Raw genomic sequence first — 20,069 nt, 5'->3', positions numbered from 1 at the left:
GTCTAAATTGCATACACGTAATTCAAAATGAAAATGATGAAAAAAAATTAGAAACTTTAAATAAAAAAACTCAGTAAAAAGTAATATTTTTTCTTGATCTCTAGAAGTTTTTTACTCAGGTATATTTTTTGGGAGCATTTGACGATTTTGACGCTGTACTTCTATTATTACAGAATTTAGTTTTTGCATTTATTTCTGTTCTACTTATTTCTGAAAGATTTTTGTAAAAAGATAGTTAAGTCAAACTGTAGTACAATGTAGACTAAGTAGCAGTAATTATATATAGGTACACTATTATATAGGTACACTCATTCATAATTATTGGGGCGATATTTTATACTGTATTTTGATTTGAAAAGTTAAGTAATTGTTATATACTGCTTTTAATACAAATAATTTTTTATTAGAATAATTGACGCCCGTTTTGTTGTATATTTGTTATAATTGTATACGTATACTAATATAAATATAAATTAGTTAAACGACATCGACTTTCTCCAACTATTCTTGAATCGAAATTATATTGTACGACTTTACTTCAATAATTAAAATGTAGAATACGTATACGATTATAACTAATATACGCACAAAACTGTCAATTATAAAGTATTATCTATGTTAACAACAGTATGGACTATATTACATATTTATTTTTTGCTTTTAAAATGGAAGTAAAATGTATAATATCTATATCTTTTAAATAATTACGATAGTGTATTTAGATCAGGCCTGTTCAATTTGAGCTCCCGAAGTCAAAACACAAAGTCATCATCGCAAAAAGATTCAATGTGAATAAAATTTTAGGAATTATAAAGTGTTGATAAGCATTACTCAGATGCGTATCGACACTTTACGCCGAAATCTTGCCCATATTAAAATTTTTTGCATCGATAGCTTTGCGTTTTGGCTCCGGACCTCAAATTGGACAGGCTTGACTCAGATCATTGTTGATAAAGAATATCAACCCATTATGTAGCGCAATAACGCAAGAATGTTTTTGATTTAAAATTATAAAGACAAAAAGATATTAAATAAATGTCGGAATGATATAGATATCAAACATTTTAACAATTAATATAAAAAAAATGAATTCTATTTCTTTTTTTATATATGTATATTTAACAAAAATTCTGTATATTTGTCATGAATTCTATATCACACATTTTCGTTAAAAAACTAATTCTTATCATAAAACAAACTTGTTTTTTATTTTACATTTTTCTACAAAGTAAAAAAATCTATTCTTTTAAATCAAATTAAGCGGAAAGGCCTAAATATATAATAACATTAGAGTATAATACCTATAAAGATTAATATGTGTTTGGTTTAATTGTATTCAAAATGACCCAAATTTAAAATCGAAACGTTTACTTATTTGTTTCATGTAATAAAAATTAATTAACATATAAACATCCAGTGTAAGGTTTTTGTAGACATTATACACTATTGCTCTTGTACACATAAAACATTATACACAAAGTGCAGTTAAAATAATTGAGAATTTTCTTATCGTTTAATGATAACATGTTTAATGATAATATGTTCATTGCATATTACTTTCTGTCGGAAATTTAGGGTTTTAAGAATTTATTACAAGAACACATATTTGTGGAAGCTTTTGATATTCTTACCTACTGTCAATAAAAAAGAAATAACAATGCGATCAATATATAATTATAATAAGATTACGTAAGGTACTTTAATTTCAGATTCTTTGGCAGATAAAAAGTTAATATTACGAGAATCTCAAGAAACTGTAATAATAACTTCTAATTATAATTAACTATATAAAATTAACAATATATTAAGAAATTAAATTATAAAATAAGTAAACAAAAAATCTTTCGCGAATACTTCTCAAATTACGTATAAACGCATAACAAGATTATATTCCACAATTAATTTCATAGATAAAATTTATTTTAATAGAAATTTTATTAAAAATTTTTAATTACTTCGAGAAACTTTATTAAAAGATATATGATACCAAAGAGAACATGAGGGACTTTTTTCTGTAACTGCAAAAATGACCCCGCGCACTACTGCCCTCTGAAGAAGTGGATGTAAACTACACAACAATATCCATTTTTTTTCGATGCTCTTGATGGAAATAAATCGCTGAAATAAATCTATCAAATTAATTAAAGAGATTTCAATGATTTCAATTTATTTCCATTAGGAGCACCGCAAGTATGTCAAGATATAATATTGTAATGTAAAACATCTTAAAAAAACGACCATATTGCGATTCAACCTATTTTATATATATCATATTACAATTACACTGAGAAAAAAATAGCCTAAATTTAAATAAATATTTATTTAAATACTGCCAACTTAACATTTACTTACAACAAATAAATATTTACTTAATAAAAAGAAGTGATTGTTAAATCAAATTAATGTTTTTTCAAATAAATATATTTTGTACCAAATAAATATATTTTTATGTTTAATAAATATTTAGTTGATATTCAAATAAATATTTATTGAAATTTAGAATATAATATATTTTTTCTCAATGTAGTAAACAAAATTTGAGCCTTTAATAGTTTTCATGAGTTAAATAGTTTTATTCTATTATTTGTTGTTAAATTAACGGGATAATATGAGTAATAGTAGTGGCGATTTATATAGGAATGATTAAAAATAACTTAAACACTGGATGTGATATAAATTTAAAAGTGCATGCACAATAAATTACATGATGAAGAAATATCCAAAATTAAATTTATCTTAATTTATTATAAAGTATTTATTTTAAGACAATAGATGTATGGAACGCAATACATACATTATATTTTTATTAAATTGACGCACATTTAAATATATAGTAATTAATAAAATTACCATACATTCGTTATCCTAATAAAAACATTAATTTATCACTCACTAATCCGATGCACAACAGCGCCAGCGGAGTTATATCAGCAACGTCGCTACGATGATTCTGTAACAAAAAAAAAAATCTAAATTAAAACAGAGTAAAAAATTAACCAATATTTCAGAAAATATTTACTAAATGCAAAGTTTTCTTGAAAATAATCATATAATTTTTATAAGCATTTTTCGAATTTTTTAATTCACCATTCGATTATATTTATAAAAATAATTATACAGTTTCTTAAAAATACATATTTACAAAATTTCAAAATAATTTTAAAATAATCCTTTTTTTCTAATTATCATTTTTAAATTATTAAAACGACTCAAGATTAAAGAGAAGAAAGATACTGATGTTACATAAACAAAAAAAAATATTTACTGCAACGTTGCTCCGCCTGATGCCTTTCCCAGACCTCCTTCTTCTCTCAGAATTGTGTTGACATCTTCTCGCACAGACACTCGCAAATAATATACTATAATCGCGCGCGGACTAATTATTCATAAAAGTCTTTCGTGCGACACTGCGGTATTTCAAAACCCATGATAGAATTACCATTTCGATCGGTGGAATCAACACCACACATCGACGAGTACTTGCGAAACACACGATGAATGCCGAACAAGGGTAAGCCCCACACGAAAGAAGATAAAATCGATCGTATCGAATCCGTTATCTTACACCTATATCACGTTTAACATTGACTCACAATCATACGTTCTAACTACTAGTTCTAGTGAGACACAAGTGGTGCTGTACCATAAGCGATTCGAAGAGGCTGGTAGACGTGACAAGCGTCTCTAATAAGAGAAAAATTAGTACCATTGCCGATTGTCTAACAATCTAGACAATTCAGAAAATAGGATCCAACCCCTCGTCATGAGCTAATTTAAAAAAAAACCTACTAGAGTTCTGATCAAGTCATATTAAACGCGAAAATCATAGATGCTAATAGATAAACGCAGAGAAATGCGCCTTGACCAAGGTTATACAACTCCTTTTTGGACGACCTACCAGAGCAGAATTCTGTAATTTGTTATGCAATCGTTATGGCTCATAACGACAGTTGCGCAGATATTTTATATAGTAAAAAAGCTGCGCAAATATAACAATCGTTTCTTACCGCTAAGGACCGAATTGTTCGTGATAGACAGAGCGTGTCCTCAATTAGCCGACAGCAACAGTAGTTGCTAAACCGCGCGAACACGCACTGCGAAGTGCGTGACATTACGCGACCGACATCACTTCACGCCCGGAGCACTTGGTATGAGAGCGTTGCAGTGATCGTGGCCACCTCAGCAAAGGTCCCAAAGAGAGTTCCGCTTTCCTGTCAAAATATCGCAGATATGATTTCATCGTCGAACTAGAATTCCATGGAATGGGTTTTGTGAAAAGCCCATTAGTCCGATAACTTTATCCCCGAAGCAAACGCGCGATGCGACAAATCTGCGGTTCGTTCACTTTCAATTTAATCGGCGACGAGGGTACGTTAGCTTCCCCGTTGTTGGATTTTTATATGAAGAGAACGATTTTACTTAATGTCTAAAAATTTATCTAGATATATCATTCAGACAGATCTGAAAATTTTTAGATACTTGAGAAAAATCGTTCTTTTTATATACAACATATCTTCTGAGCCATACCCATCACGTTAAAGTGTATCCGTGAGAGGGACATATCTGAAAAATGTAATATATAGCTATTATCTACACTATTATATGCAATTATCGATTGACAGTTAGAAATAAATATCAAAAACATGCCAATTCACTACCATTGCGAAATAAATTCAGAGTAGATAAAAGAGCTGAATTTCAATTATTACGATGTCTGTAATATGATTAAAGTCAATGGATGAGCTAGAGATTAATAAAAAAAAGGAATGTTTCTTTCATTATCGATAAATAGCTTCAAAGTTACATTCAATTTTTTATCGTATCACGAAAGATGCACGAAAATAAAAAAATTAATTAAATTATTAATTACGCAAATTATACTAATTTGAAAGTAGGAATCGCATGAATTGCATTATTTGCATAAATGTATACATTACTTATACACGTTAGTTTTTGACACTTTTATATACTATAATACACATGTTCGGTCATTCGTGTCTTGGATTAATTTTCATCACTTTTACAAGCATATATAAATTATTAAACAATTTTTACATATATTTTGACAGCTTTAGAAAGTATTTGTGCAGTTATATATTTATAACAAATTATAGATAAATTGTTATAACTAAATATAGTTAACAAAATGAGAAAAATACACTATTTCACACTATATAAAAATGTAAAACTCTAAAATAAAAATGTTTAAAGGAAAAATATAAGGTTCAATATCTTAAAATTGACATTCCAAACTACAAGAATAAAATAGTTTAAATGTCGGCTGTCCAAAAAGTTTAGTTATTGAATAACCTGAAAATAATATTTTTTTAATAAGCATGATTGCTATAAATTGAAGATATATTGCATTTACATTTTAAAACAATGGATTTTATTATTGTTATTGTATTAAAAAAACTTATAATTTATTAGGAAAATGTTCTTTATAACATTACAGACAACATAATATTTAATATTACTAACAACATTTAGAACAAAGGTACCAAAAATCATTTATTAAGGACTAATATGTTCTCGCAATACAACCGAGAATTAGTTGGAAATAAAGAAAAAAATAAAAATTTTTTAGTTATAGAAGATATACACTGTGTACCTAGAGGTGAAAAAAATCTTCGAAATTATGCCAGTTAAAGGATACACACGAATTGAAACTGGTAACGCACAAAACTTGTTCTTGTTGATGCCAAACTTTTTTAGAAATAAAAAAGAGACCGGTATTTGACCAGATGCTCTTAGTATTTAAAAAAAAAGAAATGGGCAGGACATAAATGATCCAGAAATGTGTATTAAGGGTTAATTATGTTACGATAAATGATAAATTATTAGTTTATAATAACCCGATAAAAAATGTTTTATATATATATATATATATATGTATATAGATGTATTTAGTATATATAATTATAATATAATTATATATGAAATATTTTTCCCAGGAACTTTATATTATATACAAAATCCGTACAGAGCTGCGTTCGGATTCTCACTCGGGTACTCCTCGAGTATCATGTCATTCTTGTTTAATATTCGGTTTAATATAAACAACAAGAATATAACATCCAGGGAGCATCCAGATGGGAATCCGAACATAGCCCAGTATATACAGTATTTATTATTAAATAAACTTATTTTTAATAAGATATTTATATTTAATAAGATGTTTTTTGTTATTTTTGAATTACTGAATTCTGTCATTCGCGTCTTATTCTAAAAGTAAAAGAATTGTTTAGTATTCATTATTTTAAATGATTACACTTCTGACTTATTTCTTATTTAATATTTTAAATAAATTCTCGGAAACTATTTTATATTTTTTATTTTAAACAAATTATACCAATTTTTTACTGATTTCTACGATTTTATATTTTAAATAAGTTTCTCGAACTTATTTTATATTTTTTATTTTAAATAATTCATATCACGGTTATTTTACCGAGCAATGATCGGCATTATACGTAAGCTTAAAGAATTTCTGAAACACGGAATAATTTGCAGTAGTAGTAATGTCTTAAATTAATTTACTAACTGAAAAATTAAATAACGATTAACAAGATTTAGCCAAGGTACTTTTAGCTAAATCTGTATTTAGCGCAAATTGTTTTACGATATTAAGAAAATTTGAATATATCTTTATATAAAGAACATATAGGATATTTTATCAAACTTTATTTAAGTATAAATCATTAAAAAGAATAATGAATTTATTAAGACATAACGTTGGAATATGAAAAATATTTCGCGCAAATAATTATTAATTACGTTTAAAAAAACCTTGCAAGTAAAATCGGATTGAACAAGTCAGAGATGTCAAAAGCAAAGCGCGAAACGTACGATGATACCAGTTTCATCAAAATCATATAAAATACGAATAAAAATTATGTTAAAAAAAACACATTAGTAAAAACTTTTTTTTACTTCTTGTCTTTTAACAGCACATTGTAATTAATACAAAATGTTTGAAATAATAAAATAAATGTCAAATATGTTCCACGGTGTATCACAATATAATTACGATATCATATTAAATGACTCGCGTCACTAAAACTAGATATTTATAAGAAATTGTTTCATTAATTCCGAAACGAAATACTAATTGGATTTATTTCACATGATATAACGAAATCAAAGTTTTCAATATATTAATATACGGGGCTCGGTCGTATTTAAGAAATAAAAAGATTTAATAAAATGCATTTTTAATAAAAAAGAGAGACTTCTTCTGACTTATTTCTTAACTCTTAGTATACACCTTAGTTTTAAGCAATCTTACGTAATTCATCAATTAGCGTTTGTAGATATCGTATCATTTTTCGTGGATTAATGCGACACTCAGAGCGACTCATACACGTCCATCTCCCTCCGAAGTCGCCGAGCGAATGCCGAACCGAAGTGATGACGTAGTTAATCACCGCGCCGTCCCGCTCGCTGTTCTCCACGTGACACGCTCCCCCTTGCTATTCGCCGGGCGCTTCCCCTCGCTGTTCGTCGTTCGGATATCCAAATGTTACGTGAAAAATATTCACGGTTTATTCAATTATTCGTATTTTACATGATTTTGATAAACGGGTTTCGTCATATGTTTCGCGCTTTGCTTTTGATATCTTTGGCTCTTGTTCAATTCTATTTTACTTGCACGGTTTTTTTAAACAACAATAATTATTCGCGAGGAGTATTTTGATATTCCAATATTATGCCTCAATTTTCATTATTCTCTTTAATGATTCATACTTAAATAAAGGTTGATAAAATATTCTATATATGTTCTCTTTATATGTATAAAGATACAAATTATATGTATAAAGATGCAAATTTTTGTAATATCGTGAAACAATTTGCGCTAAATACAGCTTTAGCTAAAAGTATTAAATATCTCTTGTTAATCATTATTTAATTTTTCAGTTAATAAATTAATTTAAGACTCAACTAATTCTGCGTTTCAAAAATTCTTTAAACTTACGTATAATGCCGATCATGACCCGATAAAATAATTTACGATTATTTTATTTGAAATAAAAAAATATAAAGTAAGTTCCAGAAACTTATTTTAAAATACAAAATCATAGGAATCGGTAAAAAACAGGTACGACTTGGTTAAAATAAAAAATATAAAATAGTTTCCGGAAACTTATATATACATATATATATATATATATATATATATATATATATATATATATACACACACACACACACATATATATATATAATACACATATATAAAATATTAAATAAGAAATATATAAATTATATAAGTAATTTTATACATATAAGTGCAATATGATTAGTGAAATACAATAAAATAAATTAGACATAAAAATAAAAAAATAAATTAAAAATATATTTACTTGCTAAAACAGGCTACTAACTTTATTAATAAATTTATTAAATTTATTAAATTTATTAATAGTTCGTTTTTTTTACGGGTGAGTATACTTATAAAGAAAAGAGGACCGCCGATAAAATTGGCGGGGGTGGTGGAGGACTTCTATAGGTTGATTAGTTTTTATTCATTTAAATTTTCTTTACAACTTTAAATTAAATGTAGTTTGCTTACAATTTAAAAAATTCCAACTTTATTCAACGGCTTGGAAATTGCAAATATATTTGACAAAAACAGCAACCTTTTTAATATTAAATGCGCAACTAAGTTCTCGCTGTTATTTTGATGAAAATGCATCAAAATAACAGCGAGAACTTAGTTGCGCACCTAATACTATCAAAGATGATATTAAAATTTGTATTTTAATGCGAAATGATTAGCGAAATAAAATAAAATAATTAGATATAAAAATATAAATGTAGAAAAACGGATGTATAAATATCCGCAAAAAAGGGTCACTATAATTTATAGTAGTCCGTTTTTTTTTTGTGATTGTGAGTATATTTATAAAGAAAAGAGGACTACCGATGAAATTGTTCGGCGGAAATGGTGGTGGGCATCTAGAATCTAATAGCGTTTTTCATTGGTAGAACTGGTGTGTACTCGATGCACATTAAAGCCGTTGTAAATCTATTTACAGAAACAAATTAAATCGCAAAATTCTTAATACATTTTATTACATATTGTTTGAAAAAATATATATTTATCAACTGAGATATCTCATTTTTACATTATTAGAAGCCCTAGTATACAACGGCTTTAATGTGCACTAATTGTAAGTGCATATCAGTTCTGCCAATGAAAAATGCTAGTCACGATAAAGTAATGCATTGATTGGTCCGCCATGTTTCAGGAATTTCCCGTCTTATATTTGAATACTTATATTTGTATTACTTTCAAATTTCAACAATATAATTAAAATTAGCTATTTTAAAAGTATTAACAAATAAATTTCTTACGTTACGTATCGGCTCTGAATCGAAAAAGTTGTTTTTTTGCACATAACAATGTAAAGAAGAGTTCTTATTGGATATCGCTCCTCACTCATCTCTTATCGCGTCCAGTGCGCAATAGGCATTAAGGCCGGTATTCATAAGTTCTTATTTTAAGACCATTTTAAGTAATGTCATAAGATGCTAATATGACTTTCTGATTGATTCATGATATCTTGATACTATATTTAAGACGGTCTTAAATATAAGATCTGATTATGAATACAGGCGGAGAGAAATCTGAATCTCTATTTGATAGATTTTAGTTATTTCAGCGATTTATCTCCATCGGGTGCATCGCAAAAAATGGATATTATTATATAATTTACATCCACTTTTTCAGAGGGCAGTAGTACGCAGGAGCATTTTGCGGTTACAGGAAGTCTGTTTTCTGTGGCTAAATCAATGTACACTTTTGAAGCTTAAAGTGAAAAAGGTATGTTTGATATTTGTCGAAAGCGAGAAAGAGAGTTCTAGTGCAGTCTAATGCAGGAACAGAAAACCAAGGGAAAGTCCTTATAGGACATTCTTATGTCTTTTTTCAGATTTCAAGTTTCTCTCTGATAAAAGTAAGATATTCTCACAGACTTATATAAGTGGATATTTTGTATCTTATCATACTTAAAAAATAAATTTCCTTTATGTAATTGTGTCACACAATATTTATAATATTTACTCTCGGGAGATGGCAATGTATCTGAGAAATACTTATAAAATATATTTATAAACATCTTTAAGCAATGACACCATTTATTGAATAATAAATATCTGTTATATTAAAATTCTAATAGTACGTGTACATCGTATATGATCGGAAAGACAGTTGGAATCATATTACAATATCACACATAAAAATATAAATTTTGATAAATTGTATACAGTTATTTCAATAAAATATAACTTTTTTATGCATTCATATATTTTTTTGCAAAAGATGATCCTGCAATACCAATTTAAAATATTTGTATCTCTCAAATACACACTGAGAGAAGTTTGGTATTTGTAACTAATTACATATCACTATAATTATGATTATATATTACTGCTATAATAATAATAACAGTATGTATATAATTCTAACAACAAATGTATTGTATATAGTTGGCAACTTAAAATGATTATAATTATAGTTATTATAATCATGAAATAGTTGGAATTAGTATAAAAATGATTTGAATGACTATAATTTTATAATTATTTTAAGGGACAATTATATTTTTTATGGTTATTCCAAAATGGCTAAAATTACATAATTACTGTTATTGTTATTATAACAGTAATAATCATAATTATAGTAACATGTAATTATAGTTACAATACTAAACATTTTTCTCTCAGTGCACCGTGACCTTCGGCGTTAAATTAAGGACCGCGATTTCCCGAGAGTTAAAAAAATATTATTTATATGATATGTATATAAGACAAGATATATTTAAAAAAAGAATATTTTATCTATACTTTATTTCCTCATAACATAGCTATTAATATATTCGCAATCGATTAAGAATAATCGAAATACATATTACATTATTTAGGACGGATCGATACAGTTAGACATTTTAATATCTGTAGTGCGCAATGAAAATTTTCTTAATTAATTATTACGTTTATATATTTATCATTGATCTGATGTTGTGTCATCAATCAATATCACTGTGACAATATTCTGCATTCAAGGATCTTATATGCGATAATAAACTCGGACGTGCATTTTCGGACGTGTGTAATGTTTATGTATAGTTTCCAGCGTATGAATCCGAGTCAAATGGCGGTTGTTTGTGGTGCTGGCGATGGTGTCAATGGTGTCCAAGCATTCGACTGTTCACCGGTGATCTCTGTGTCCTGTCGATGATGATTGTGATGATGATGTGGATGATGATGATGATGATGATGAGAAGAATGAGGATGACGGTCGACGACCGTGGTCAAGTATCGTCTCTCATCATCCGGTTGCACCTCGTTCAAAGCATCTGCGGTTTGTTCGGGATAGCCTATTTGGATGTGAGGATGCTCCTTAGGTGGACTGTCATATTCTACACTGACCGGCGAAGATGTTTCTGTTTGCGGAAGTGTCTGCAGATGTAACATCTGCGCTTGAGAGTGATGCTGCTGCTGATGACGATGCTGATCGGGAGTAGTCGATTGCACCGGCGAGGTATGATGATACTCGTGGACGTATTCGTTCGCGTCTGCTGGAGGAACGGGTTCTCCACTTTGTGGATGCAAGCCTGTATGGTGTAACCCTGCGTGCGAAACGGAACTATATGGAGACATTTGATGATGCAAGTGAAGATTCAAATTTAAATAGGGCTGCTGCTGCTGTTGCTGCTGCTGTTGTTGTTGTTGTTGCTGCTGTTGTTCCAGCGCGCTGGAATGTATCCAGGTCGAGTCAGTGCTATGCTGCTCTTGAGATGGTAAATTTGACGGCACATATAAAGTGCAACCAGTGACGGTGGTCGTGGAGACGGTACCGACCACGGCTCTGCCGAGAACCGTGTGTGATGACGTTGGAGACGGCGACGGTGACGTTGGCCATTCCTGTGACGCGACGGGCGGTAAGCACGTAGAGTTGAGATTCTGCAGCGATTCTGGACTCCGTGGTGACCAGGCCGGAGCCGCTACGTAAGCCGTGGAATGTAAAAGCGGCATCGGTGCGTATGCGTCTCCGTGCTGTTCTATGTATAGAAAAAAAAAAAAGATTATGCTTTTTTTGCAAACATTTTTTTTATTTTCAAAAAAGAAATAAAATATCGTTCCTTTATTTAAAAAATGAAACAATTAAAAAAATATGATTTTCAAATTATTGTCATCATGAATGAATTAGGTAAAAATTATTCTGTCAATCATCAAAAGTAAACTTAACTTGTTTTCAAAGTTTTCAAAGAGACTATATTTTTTATAAGAGCGACATATTTTGGGATGTATCATTTTTTGTAAATAAACAGGAAAATCTTCTATGGAGAACATTTAAGTTAAGGCAGTTTTGATGTGATCGAAGTTTGAAGAAATTGTTTTATTTTAAATTTAGTCATTTAGCTGATTTAAATATAAACTATTATGGTGATATTTCATGTTATATCATTTTCGATAAATTATTCTGCATTTGTAATAATATTTTTAGGATATCAAAATCGTCCTAAAGATTATTTTTAGGACGAGATAAAAAGATATTTTTTAAGGATTGTAAAACAAAATGATATTTAATCGTATTTCTAAGAATCCTTTTTGCCAATATCCTTTTTGATTAGTTAATAATTTTCTACTAAATTGAAAACTAGTTTTTCCTTTTCCTGAAAAAATTAATTTTTTTTATCAGAACAGGATCACTTATATGAATACATCAACTAAATAAGAGAAGCCTATTATAATCAAAAGCTATTCCCTCAAATTAAATTAGATCATCAATTTAAGGAGATCATTAATTTGAGATCCCTCGTCGGAAAATCTGGATTCGAATCCCGATTGAATATTTTTTGTAATAAATTTTTTAAAGGTTTTAAGATGCTAGTAGCATCAAATCGACAATCTAATTTAATTTGGATAAATTACTATTATTTCACTTTGATTACGTTGCAAATTGAAAAAATAATTGACGTGCAGTCACATAAGAGATAAATTTATTTAAAAAATATATAGATGTATTATTTCAACTTATATATTATTTTAACTTTGATCATAATTGGACCTTCTTCTACTTAATTGATTAATTTTTTTAATTGTATCACTTTTGAAGTAAGGGAACGATATACATATATTTTTTTACAACCTACGTTTTTTATAAAGATTTATAATTAAAATTCCAGTAAAACAATAAAAAGATTCTACTTACCATCTTGAACGTACTTGTGCCTCAAAGTATAAGGCGCTGCTCTGCAGGCGCTTCTGTGCCCAGATGTAGTGACGGTGCATGAATTAGAGAAGTGATTGCTAACACAACCTGATACTTGATTTTGCGCGGCAGCTATCGCCGATGCGGTGTTATATTCATATCCCATTGTAGGTTGAGGTAAAAACAATGCGCTTGCATCTGCAAAATGTTATCGTATTATTAATTATTATTTTACAGAATCCCGGTTTCAATTATCGTTTCATTCCCAGCATTCTTCTTTTTTTATTTATAATATTTGCATTATTGCCATTAGTTATCGTGTCAACTAACATTGCGGATAAGTCTGTGAATCGGCAGGTCTCTCCTTAGCATCAAGAAATGCCTTCGCGAATGGATTATATTTGATCTTCAGACTCGTAACTTCCTCGTTCTGATACGCTGTCACCGCGATGAATTGCGTTTCGGGAAAACGATATGTGAGAACCTATAGTAACAATAGAATAATTATGATGGTAAAATAAAATAATTAAAAATTATCGAGATTAAAAATTATGATACAAATGATAATAAAAAAATACAAAGAAACGAGAGAAAGAAAGGAGAAAATGTACCGTTCTCTGTTCTTCGGCACCCACTCGGACCAAATGAACACGTGGCTCGTACTTATGTAACGAGTTCAGCATAATCTGCCCATTACCATTCGATTTATTTGTTAATTTGACCTTAGCAAACGATACTGCCTCTTTCATCCAATGAGCTCCGAAATTTGGGCTTTCCGGATGGATGTAAATCGGATTAGGCGGGGCAACTTCCGCTTTCCCACCTGGTACCCACTCACCATTGACATATTTCCACCTTGATTCGATTAAAGAACAAACTTTATATCTCACAGATGATTTATGTAAATTATTCAAATTATAAAAAAGATACAATGTATATGCATTAGATGTTCTTTCTCATAAGAGACTTGAGAAGAATTGTACTATCTGTATTCCTATTGAAAAAGAAAGAGAACAATCTTATAAAACTGATTCGATAAGGAGAATTTATCTTAAGTATTCGTAGGATTAGTACTGTGCTACTCTTTTCTATTTTTTTCAATCATCTTCCGAGATTGTTTTGCGAAAGCTATTATGAGGCTCGCGAATGCCTCATGGTTCGTTCAACACCGATGACGAATCGTCGACGAGTTAAAAATAACGTACTAACAAGTTTAGAATCGACTTTAGCGACGTTACGTGATGCTTGAACGAAAGGGGTACGGTAATTACGACCTGTTAGTGTCCTTCACGCCCCCCGTTCCTTTTGCTCGCGAAATAAATCAATGCAAATCGGTAACGCGCTTATCCGTTTGCTGCCTACACAATATTTCGATGCTACGCGCTTTCTATTCTCCTCAGCATAACTTTGCAATTTGTACAATTTTCACTTGTTCTTAATTAAAAGATAGTTTAATTCCTCAACCGATAAATGCCGGATCAGTCAAGATTTAAATTTTAGAACTGATGACGAACGTATGAATAATATTTAAATAAATATTTGCATATATTTCTCATGCAATAGTTGAAGCAAATTGTTTATGTGTATACTAAAATCAAAATAAATATCATATGTTGTAAATAGAGATTTTCTTCTATTTCAGTTATTTTATTATTTTAACGCTATTTTTCTTTTTTTTTGGAAAACAAAAATATTTAAAAATATGGTGAAATAAAAATAAATGTGTGAAATTCTGCCCTGGGACAAAAAGATAGAGTATAGGTGAAAAATTGACTCAGTGAAAGTACGCACATTGTGCGTACGACCATTTTGCTACCCATTGTGCCACCCTCTATCCTCCGTAGCTTTGTGTTGTCTGAAAGTTAAACTATCCGTTTAACTTGAACTCTCAAACTATAAATCAGATTGAACTTTTTATGATTACTTTTAAAAATTTTGATATATTTCCCTAAAAAATCTCGATGTTTGATACTTGAGAAAAAAAAAATTAAATTATTTTTAACTATTGATAAAGCGTGGAAGATAATCATTGCTTTTTTAGTTCCTGTTCACTCACCACTACTATCTTAACAGTTTCAAATTATGACAAAAGCGAGAAAATAATAAAAACTCTTATAAAATATAATAATATATTGTATAAATATACAGGGTGCAACTTAAAAAAACGCTCATGAACCGTATAATACTACTTCTGATCAAAAACTGACATGAGTCTAAAACTAGTAAATCATTTTGCAATAGTTAATAAGACATTAATTTCTAAATGTTGCCAAATAAGCGGATAAAATCGACGCATAAGACAACTTTAAAATATTTTTCAGCGTTCTTTATGAAATATCTCAAAGACGAACTCTTAACAATTTCTTAAAATTATCTTATCAATTTTAGACATTATATTTACTGGAAAAAAATATAATTAAAAAAAATTGCGAAAATTGCAAAATGGTTCATAAGTTTTAGACTGAATTTTTTATTAAGTATAGCACTATATCTCGTAGGCGCTTTTTAAATTACACTTTGTATAAATTTTGAAATTACATCTTGTAATTTCAATAAAACACCTTATTCGATAAAATCGACTTGCAACGTGTATCGAAAAATCTCTTGTTTCACTATAATTAAAAAATAATCATATATCTGGAAATGAAATTATGCATAAAATAAAAAATAAAATAAGTTATGTTATAATAAACTGTCTAATGATATACATGTGTATAAAAATAAATATGATTTAATTTCTCTCCGAAACTAAGAAAATAGTTTTCGGTATATTTTATAAATCTGTATGGATTGCAAATATTGTTTTATTGAAAAATATTCCTATGCAAATAATTTTTGCAAAAATTTTTACTGTATGTTTTTCTGCTTCTGATGTTACGATTTAAGATAGTGGAAAGTGAACAGTGATAATAGTATAGTGGCAAGAAGGTTCAAGATGAGAGCAGACTCTTCCAAAAAGCGTAAGATAATGCATAAGAAAATGAGCCAATCAAAATCCTTCATTTTCTTTCTTCCTATGGAATAAAAGACTGTGATTGATTGATTTACTTATGTCTTATGCATTATGTGTTGTGCAAAAATCTTCTGCTCTTAAGACGCTTTCTATAATAAGTCATTAATAAGAAATTAATCAATCACAAAGGAATGTGAGAAGAATAATCGACTGTGATTGACAATTTTCTACGCCTTAAGACTTAAACTTGAGTAATAGCTTGTTGTAAGAAAACTTATAAAGAGCAGGAGCATATAGAGTCTTGCATAAGATGTAAGAAAATCAACCAAAGTTTTTTACAATATTTCATGGAAAGAAAGGAAATGAAAGATTTTGGTTGGTTCATTTTCTTATGCATTATGCGTTATGCAAGATTCTGTGTTCCCGCCTTTAAGAATACACTTGAAATAATTAATTATATTGTATTTAAAATTGAACATTACCTGTGCGGATCAACTTGCACGAATTCCAGTAGCAAAGTATACATAGCTGCCGGTTCCAAACCACGTGCAACGACCTTCACCACGGGAAACATTCTCCTGCGGACGAAAGTGACATGTCAGAAATGCGCATAACAGGTTACCAATCGTAAAGCCATGAGATTTGCGGGATACGCGCGAAAGATCGACATCGACGGTAAAGTCTACGGTGTGGATCAAAAGATAACCGCCGCGGACTTGGATACACTTGTGTCTCCTCGGCGCGACTATACATTTACGAGCCGTGTATTAATAAAAACGATTATGGTTTGTCGATTGCGGGTGTGCAGGCAAAGTGCTTGCTCGCAGGCATCAGCTCGACAAGAGAACGTTTTACAAGAGGACTGTAAGCATCGTAAAGTTTTATTGCCGATGGCTGAATCTTCCCACAATAATCCCGGGGAACTCCGTCTTTCTATAGATCGACCTTTATCATTCACTTTGGTATCCTAACTATACATTGGCTCGATATTGTCTATTTCTTTGCAATAAATAATATGTATCTAGATATGATATGCTTTTCCCGAAAAAGTTTTCCACCGTCAGACAAATACTGACCGGACATTCTCATCGACCATCTGAATATTGTGTCGTTATGTTTTCACTCAAAAGAGGAGCGTAGTTTTAAAAGAAAAACTAAAAAAGTGAAAACAAGTTGAGATTTATTTTTTTATTTTTTATATGTTGTGACTTTGATATTCATATGCCGTGCAACTTTGTCAGTAATACGTATCTCAAACATATCGTGATTTCTTATTAAAAAGTATGAGAGTTTTCATTGCCCGAGAAGCTGCTGTTATATTATAATGTGAAATGTATATTATTTGTATTTTATTTGTCTCAAATAAAAAGTATGTGTACCTTGATTGAAACTGCTAAGCAGTTCCTTCGCTTTAGCTTCGCTTTTTCACGGCTTAATATTTTCTTGCTATAAGAATGAGAGAGAGAGAGAGAGAGAGAGAGAGAGACCTTGTTCTTTTAATTTTGAATGATCGATTTCCGGTTTTGCTTGAGATTTTAGCTAATGATATTTTTGTTCGCGGTAAACAAATATTTCTATCGGATATCGGATGTCTATCATGGCTAAAAAATTTACGGTATCTCATTCTTACGAGTTTTGGAGTGCATAAAAATCACTTTCTCGCGGTAATATCAACCCGAACGTTGTACCGATCGTACAATGCATCGGAGAACTATTCCTCTCTTCAAGCTCAAATATTTTTCATCAATCTTCCCATTAATCCTTAAAGGTATGCATGTACCTTCCATTTTTTGTGACGATCATCTCGTTCGTGATGCACTGGAATCTGGTCCAGAGCTCCCGATCTTCCAGCGACAAAGACAGCGGCAATCCTTGATTCCCCGAGATCGCGGCAGGAGGGCCGAGATTTTGTCTCGCGATCGAACCCCGCTCTTCGCGATCCTCTCGATCCTCCACAGGACTCGTCCGATTCTGCCTGCCGCCGCGATCTCGCTCGCGATCTCGCTCCTGCTCGCGTTCCCTTTCGCGCTCGCGATCGCGCTCGTGGCACGAAGAACGCGTTGGAGAACCCGGCGTTCGCGGCGCGCCCGCCGGTTGCATCTTCAATGTTCTCCAATACGTCACTTTGTATACTTTGATCCTTTCACCTTCTCCAATATGTTTTCAAATTAAAAATTCAATCGAGGTTCCGTTGATCGAGAATAACAATATAAACTGTTGTACATACAAGGATAAAAGAAGTACGAAAGCTACATGCGACGCGGTATATTTTCCAGACAGACTCACAGCAGGAGAGAGGGATGTGAAAATTTGGTTTGCTTTTGCTGTTGATCGATTCGCAGATTCGAATTGAAAAAAATCCAAATTTGCGACGTCGTCCCACGAGAAAAACGGATGTGCAGAGGATCTTGCGGAGGATAGCGGAGGGGGATGGAAAAGCGTCGTTCTCGTCGCGGCACCAGACGTCTCCGTCGGCGGTGGAGGATAGGCCGCGTTGTAAGAAGCCGCGCCGCGTGGCCGTAGGCTCGTAACACTTGGGCGCGATATTTCACACTAGCCGGTGAAGACTCGCCGAAGACTGACCGGCGGTATATCTGCCTCTCTGTTCTCGCTTCGCGTCCTCTCTTTCTCCGTTTCTCAGTGGGTACGCGGCCGTCAAGAGAGGCACCGGCTCGAGCCGCGTTCGCGCTTGCCGGGTGCTAATTACTCGCTAAATTAGGAGCTCACGGGTGCAGCATGGCGGTACCATTACGGTATCCATTGGTTGAGGTCGATTTGCCGGTTGCCGCGTCGTCACAACGTCGGGTGCCGCCTTCGATGTCATGCATCTACCAATGGACGAGTGAGTCGTCTTTACAAATCCATCGTGATTGGTGGGTTCGACAACAAACATGTCGTTCGCTAGACCGCCCACGTCGCCGGTCGCCGGGTTCTCGATTAGTCCTTACGGACAACGTACACGGATCCGCACGTGGTGAACCGAATCGTTGCCGTAATCGTTCTTTTGATTAATGTCGGTCGGTCGCGAATTCGTCTTGATCGAAAATATATACGTCGCACGGCCGATGGGAAGGAACCACCTTACCAAGGTCGCAAGGAAGTGTTCTTCATCTTCGTGGAGCGAAATTACGGCAATGCGACATGTCACCTCTACGAGTTAATATTTGCGTCTGTTGCACTCGGGAAAGTATGCAAGATGTATTTGTTCCTCGTGAGAGATGTAAGTGTTGCTCCCGTTGACGAGGCATAACGGGCCTCGGCATAGCCACACTGAAAAAACTTAAGAAATTGTTTCTCTGTCAGTTATTCTAATTTCTGTTTAAATATTCATTTTTAATATAAGACAGCATTAATCTCCACAGCAAAAAATAGAATTAAATTGAATTAATTACTTTTCTTCTTTGTTATGTATAATAATTATTCAACGAGCAATTTGTTTAAAAATGAAAAATGATTATACTTTTTTTGTGTTTGATTGCACTCTATTTCCTTTTATACTATAACTTGTTTATGAAAGGAGAATGTTGAGTTTTGACTGTTCATCAATCAAAATAAAAAAGTTTTGAGACATATACAAATTATATGTTAATTATACATTATATTAAAAGGTTCCTTAAGCGAAATCGAGTGATAAATCATTTATCTTAATTGAGGAAACATTAAGAATAATAGGAGAAATCACATGATAAAATCTAATCACATTTATTGATAAAAATTGTTAAATAAAACATCAAGACATCCCAGGAATTAGTAATTGCGTGTTATTACTTAAATGATTATTTAAGTATTATGTATTTAAATAAAAGAAGTTAGAAGAGATTTTCGAGCAATTAAGAATCCAATATAAAATAATAAATTATTTGATTTCGAATTTTAGATTTGAACAATGAACATGCT

The 20,069-nt window shown here is 31.2% G+C and overlaps 1 protein-coding gene across 1 annotated transcript; it reads right to left on the bottom strand.

Moving 5' to 3' along the window:
- Positions 1-10,122: 10,122 nt before the first annotated feature.
- byn (T-domain transcriptional activator brachyenteron) lies at positions 10,123-19,530 on the bottom strand. Its single transcript, XM_011064866.2, has 6 exons — positions 17,953-19,530; positions 16,655-16,750; positions 13,831-14,074; positions 13,550-13,703; positions 13,220-13,417; positions 10,123-12,065 (listed from the first exon to the last, which is right to left on the bottom strand). Exons 1-6 carry the CDS (start codon positions 18,270-18,272, stop codon positions 11,152-11,154), a joined length of 1,926 nt encoding a protein of 641 aa, XP_011063168.1. The 5' UTR covers positions 18,273-19,530; the 3' UTR covers positions 10,123-11,151.
- Positions 19,531-20,069: the final 539 nt, after the last annotated feature.

The sequence above is a fragment of the Acromyrmex echinatior genome, chromosome 15 (genome assembly GCF_024713525.1).
Source record: "Acromyrmex echinatior isolate Ae372 chromosome 15, ASM2471352v2, whole genome shotgun sequence".
NCBI classification, from domain to species: Eukaryota; Metazoa; Arthropoda; class Insecta; order Hymenoptera; family Formicidae; genus Acromyrmex; species Acromyrmex echinatior.
This window is presented reverse-complemented; position numbering and strand designations above follow the sequence as displayed.

Bases quoted from the DNA above. Each gene is read 5' to 3' on its own strand.
- byn (XM_011064866.2), bottom strand. From the start codon at position 18,272: ATGCAACCGGCGGGCGCGCCGCGAACGCCGGGTTCTCCAACGCGTTCT. The intron at 14,075-16,654 runs GTAATGTTCAAT...AATCGAATCAAG, and splicing joins GTGCAAGTTGATCCGCACAG to GTGGAAATATGTCAATGGTG. The intron at 13,418-13,549 runs GTTAGTTGACAC...AACATTTTGCAG, and splicing joins TTCACAGACTTATCCGCAAT to ATGCAAGCGCATTGTTTTTA.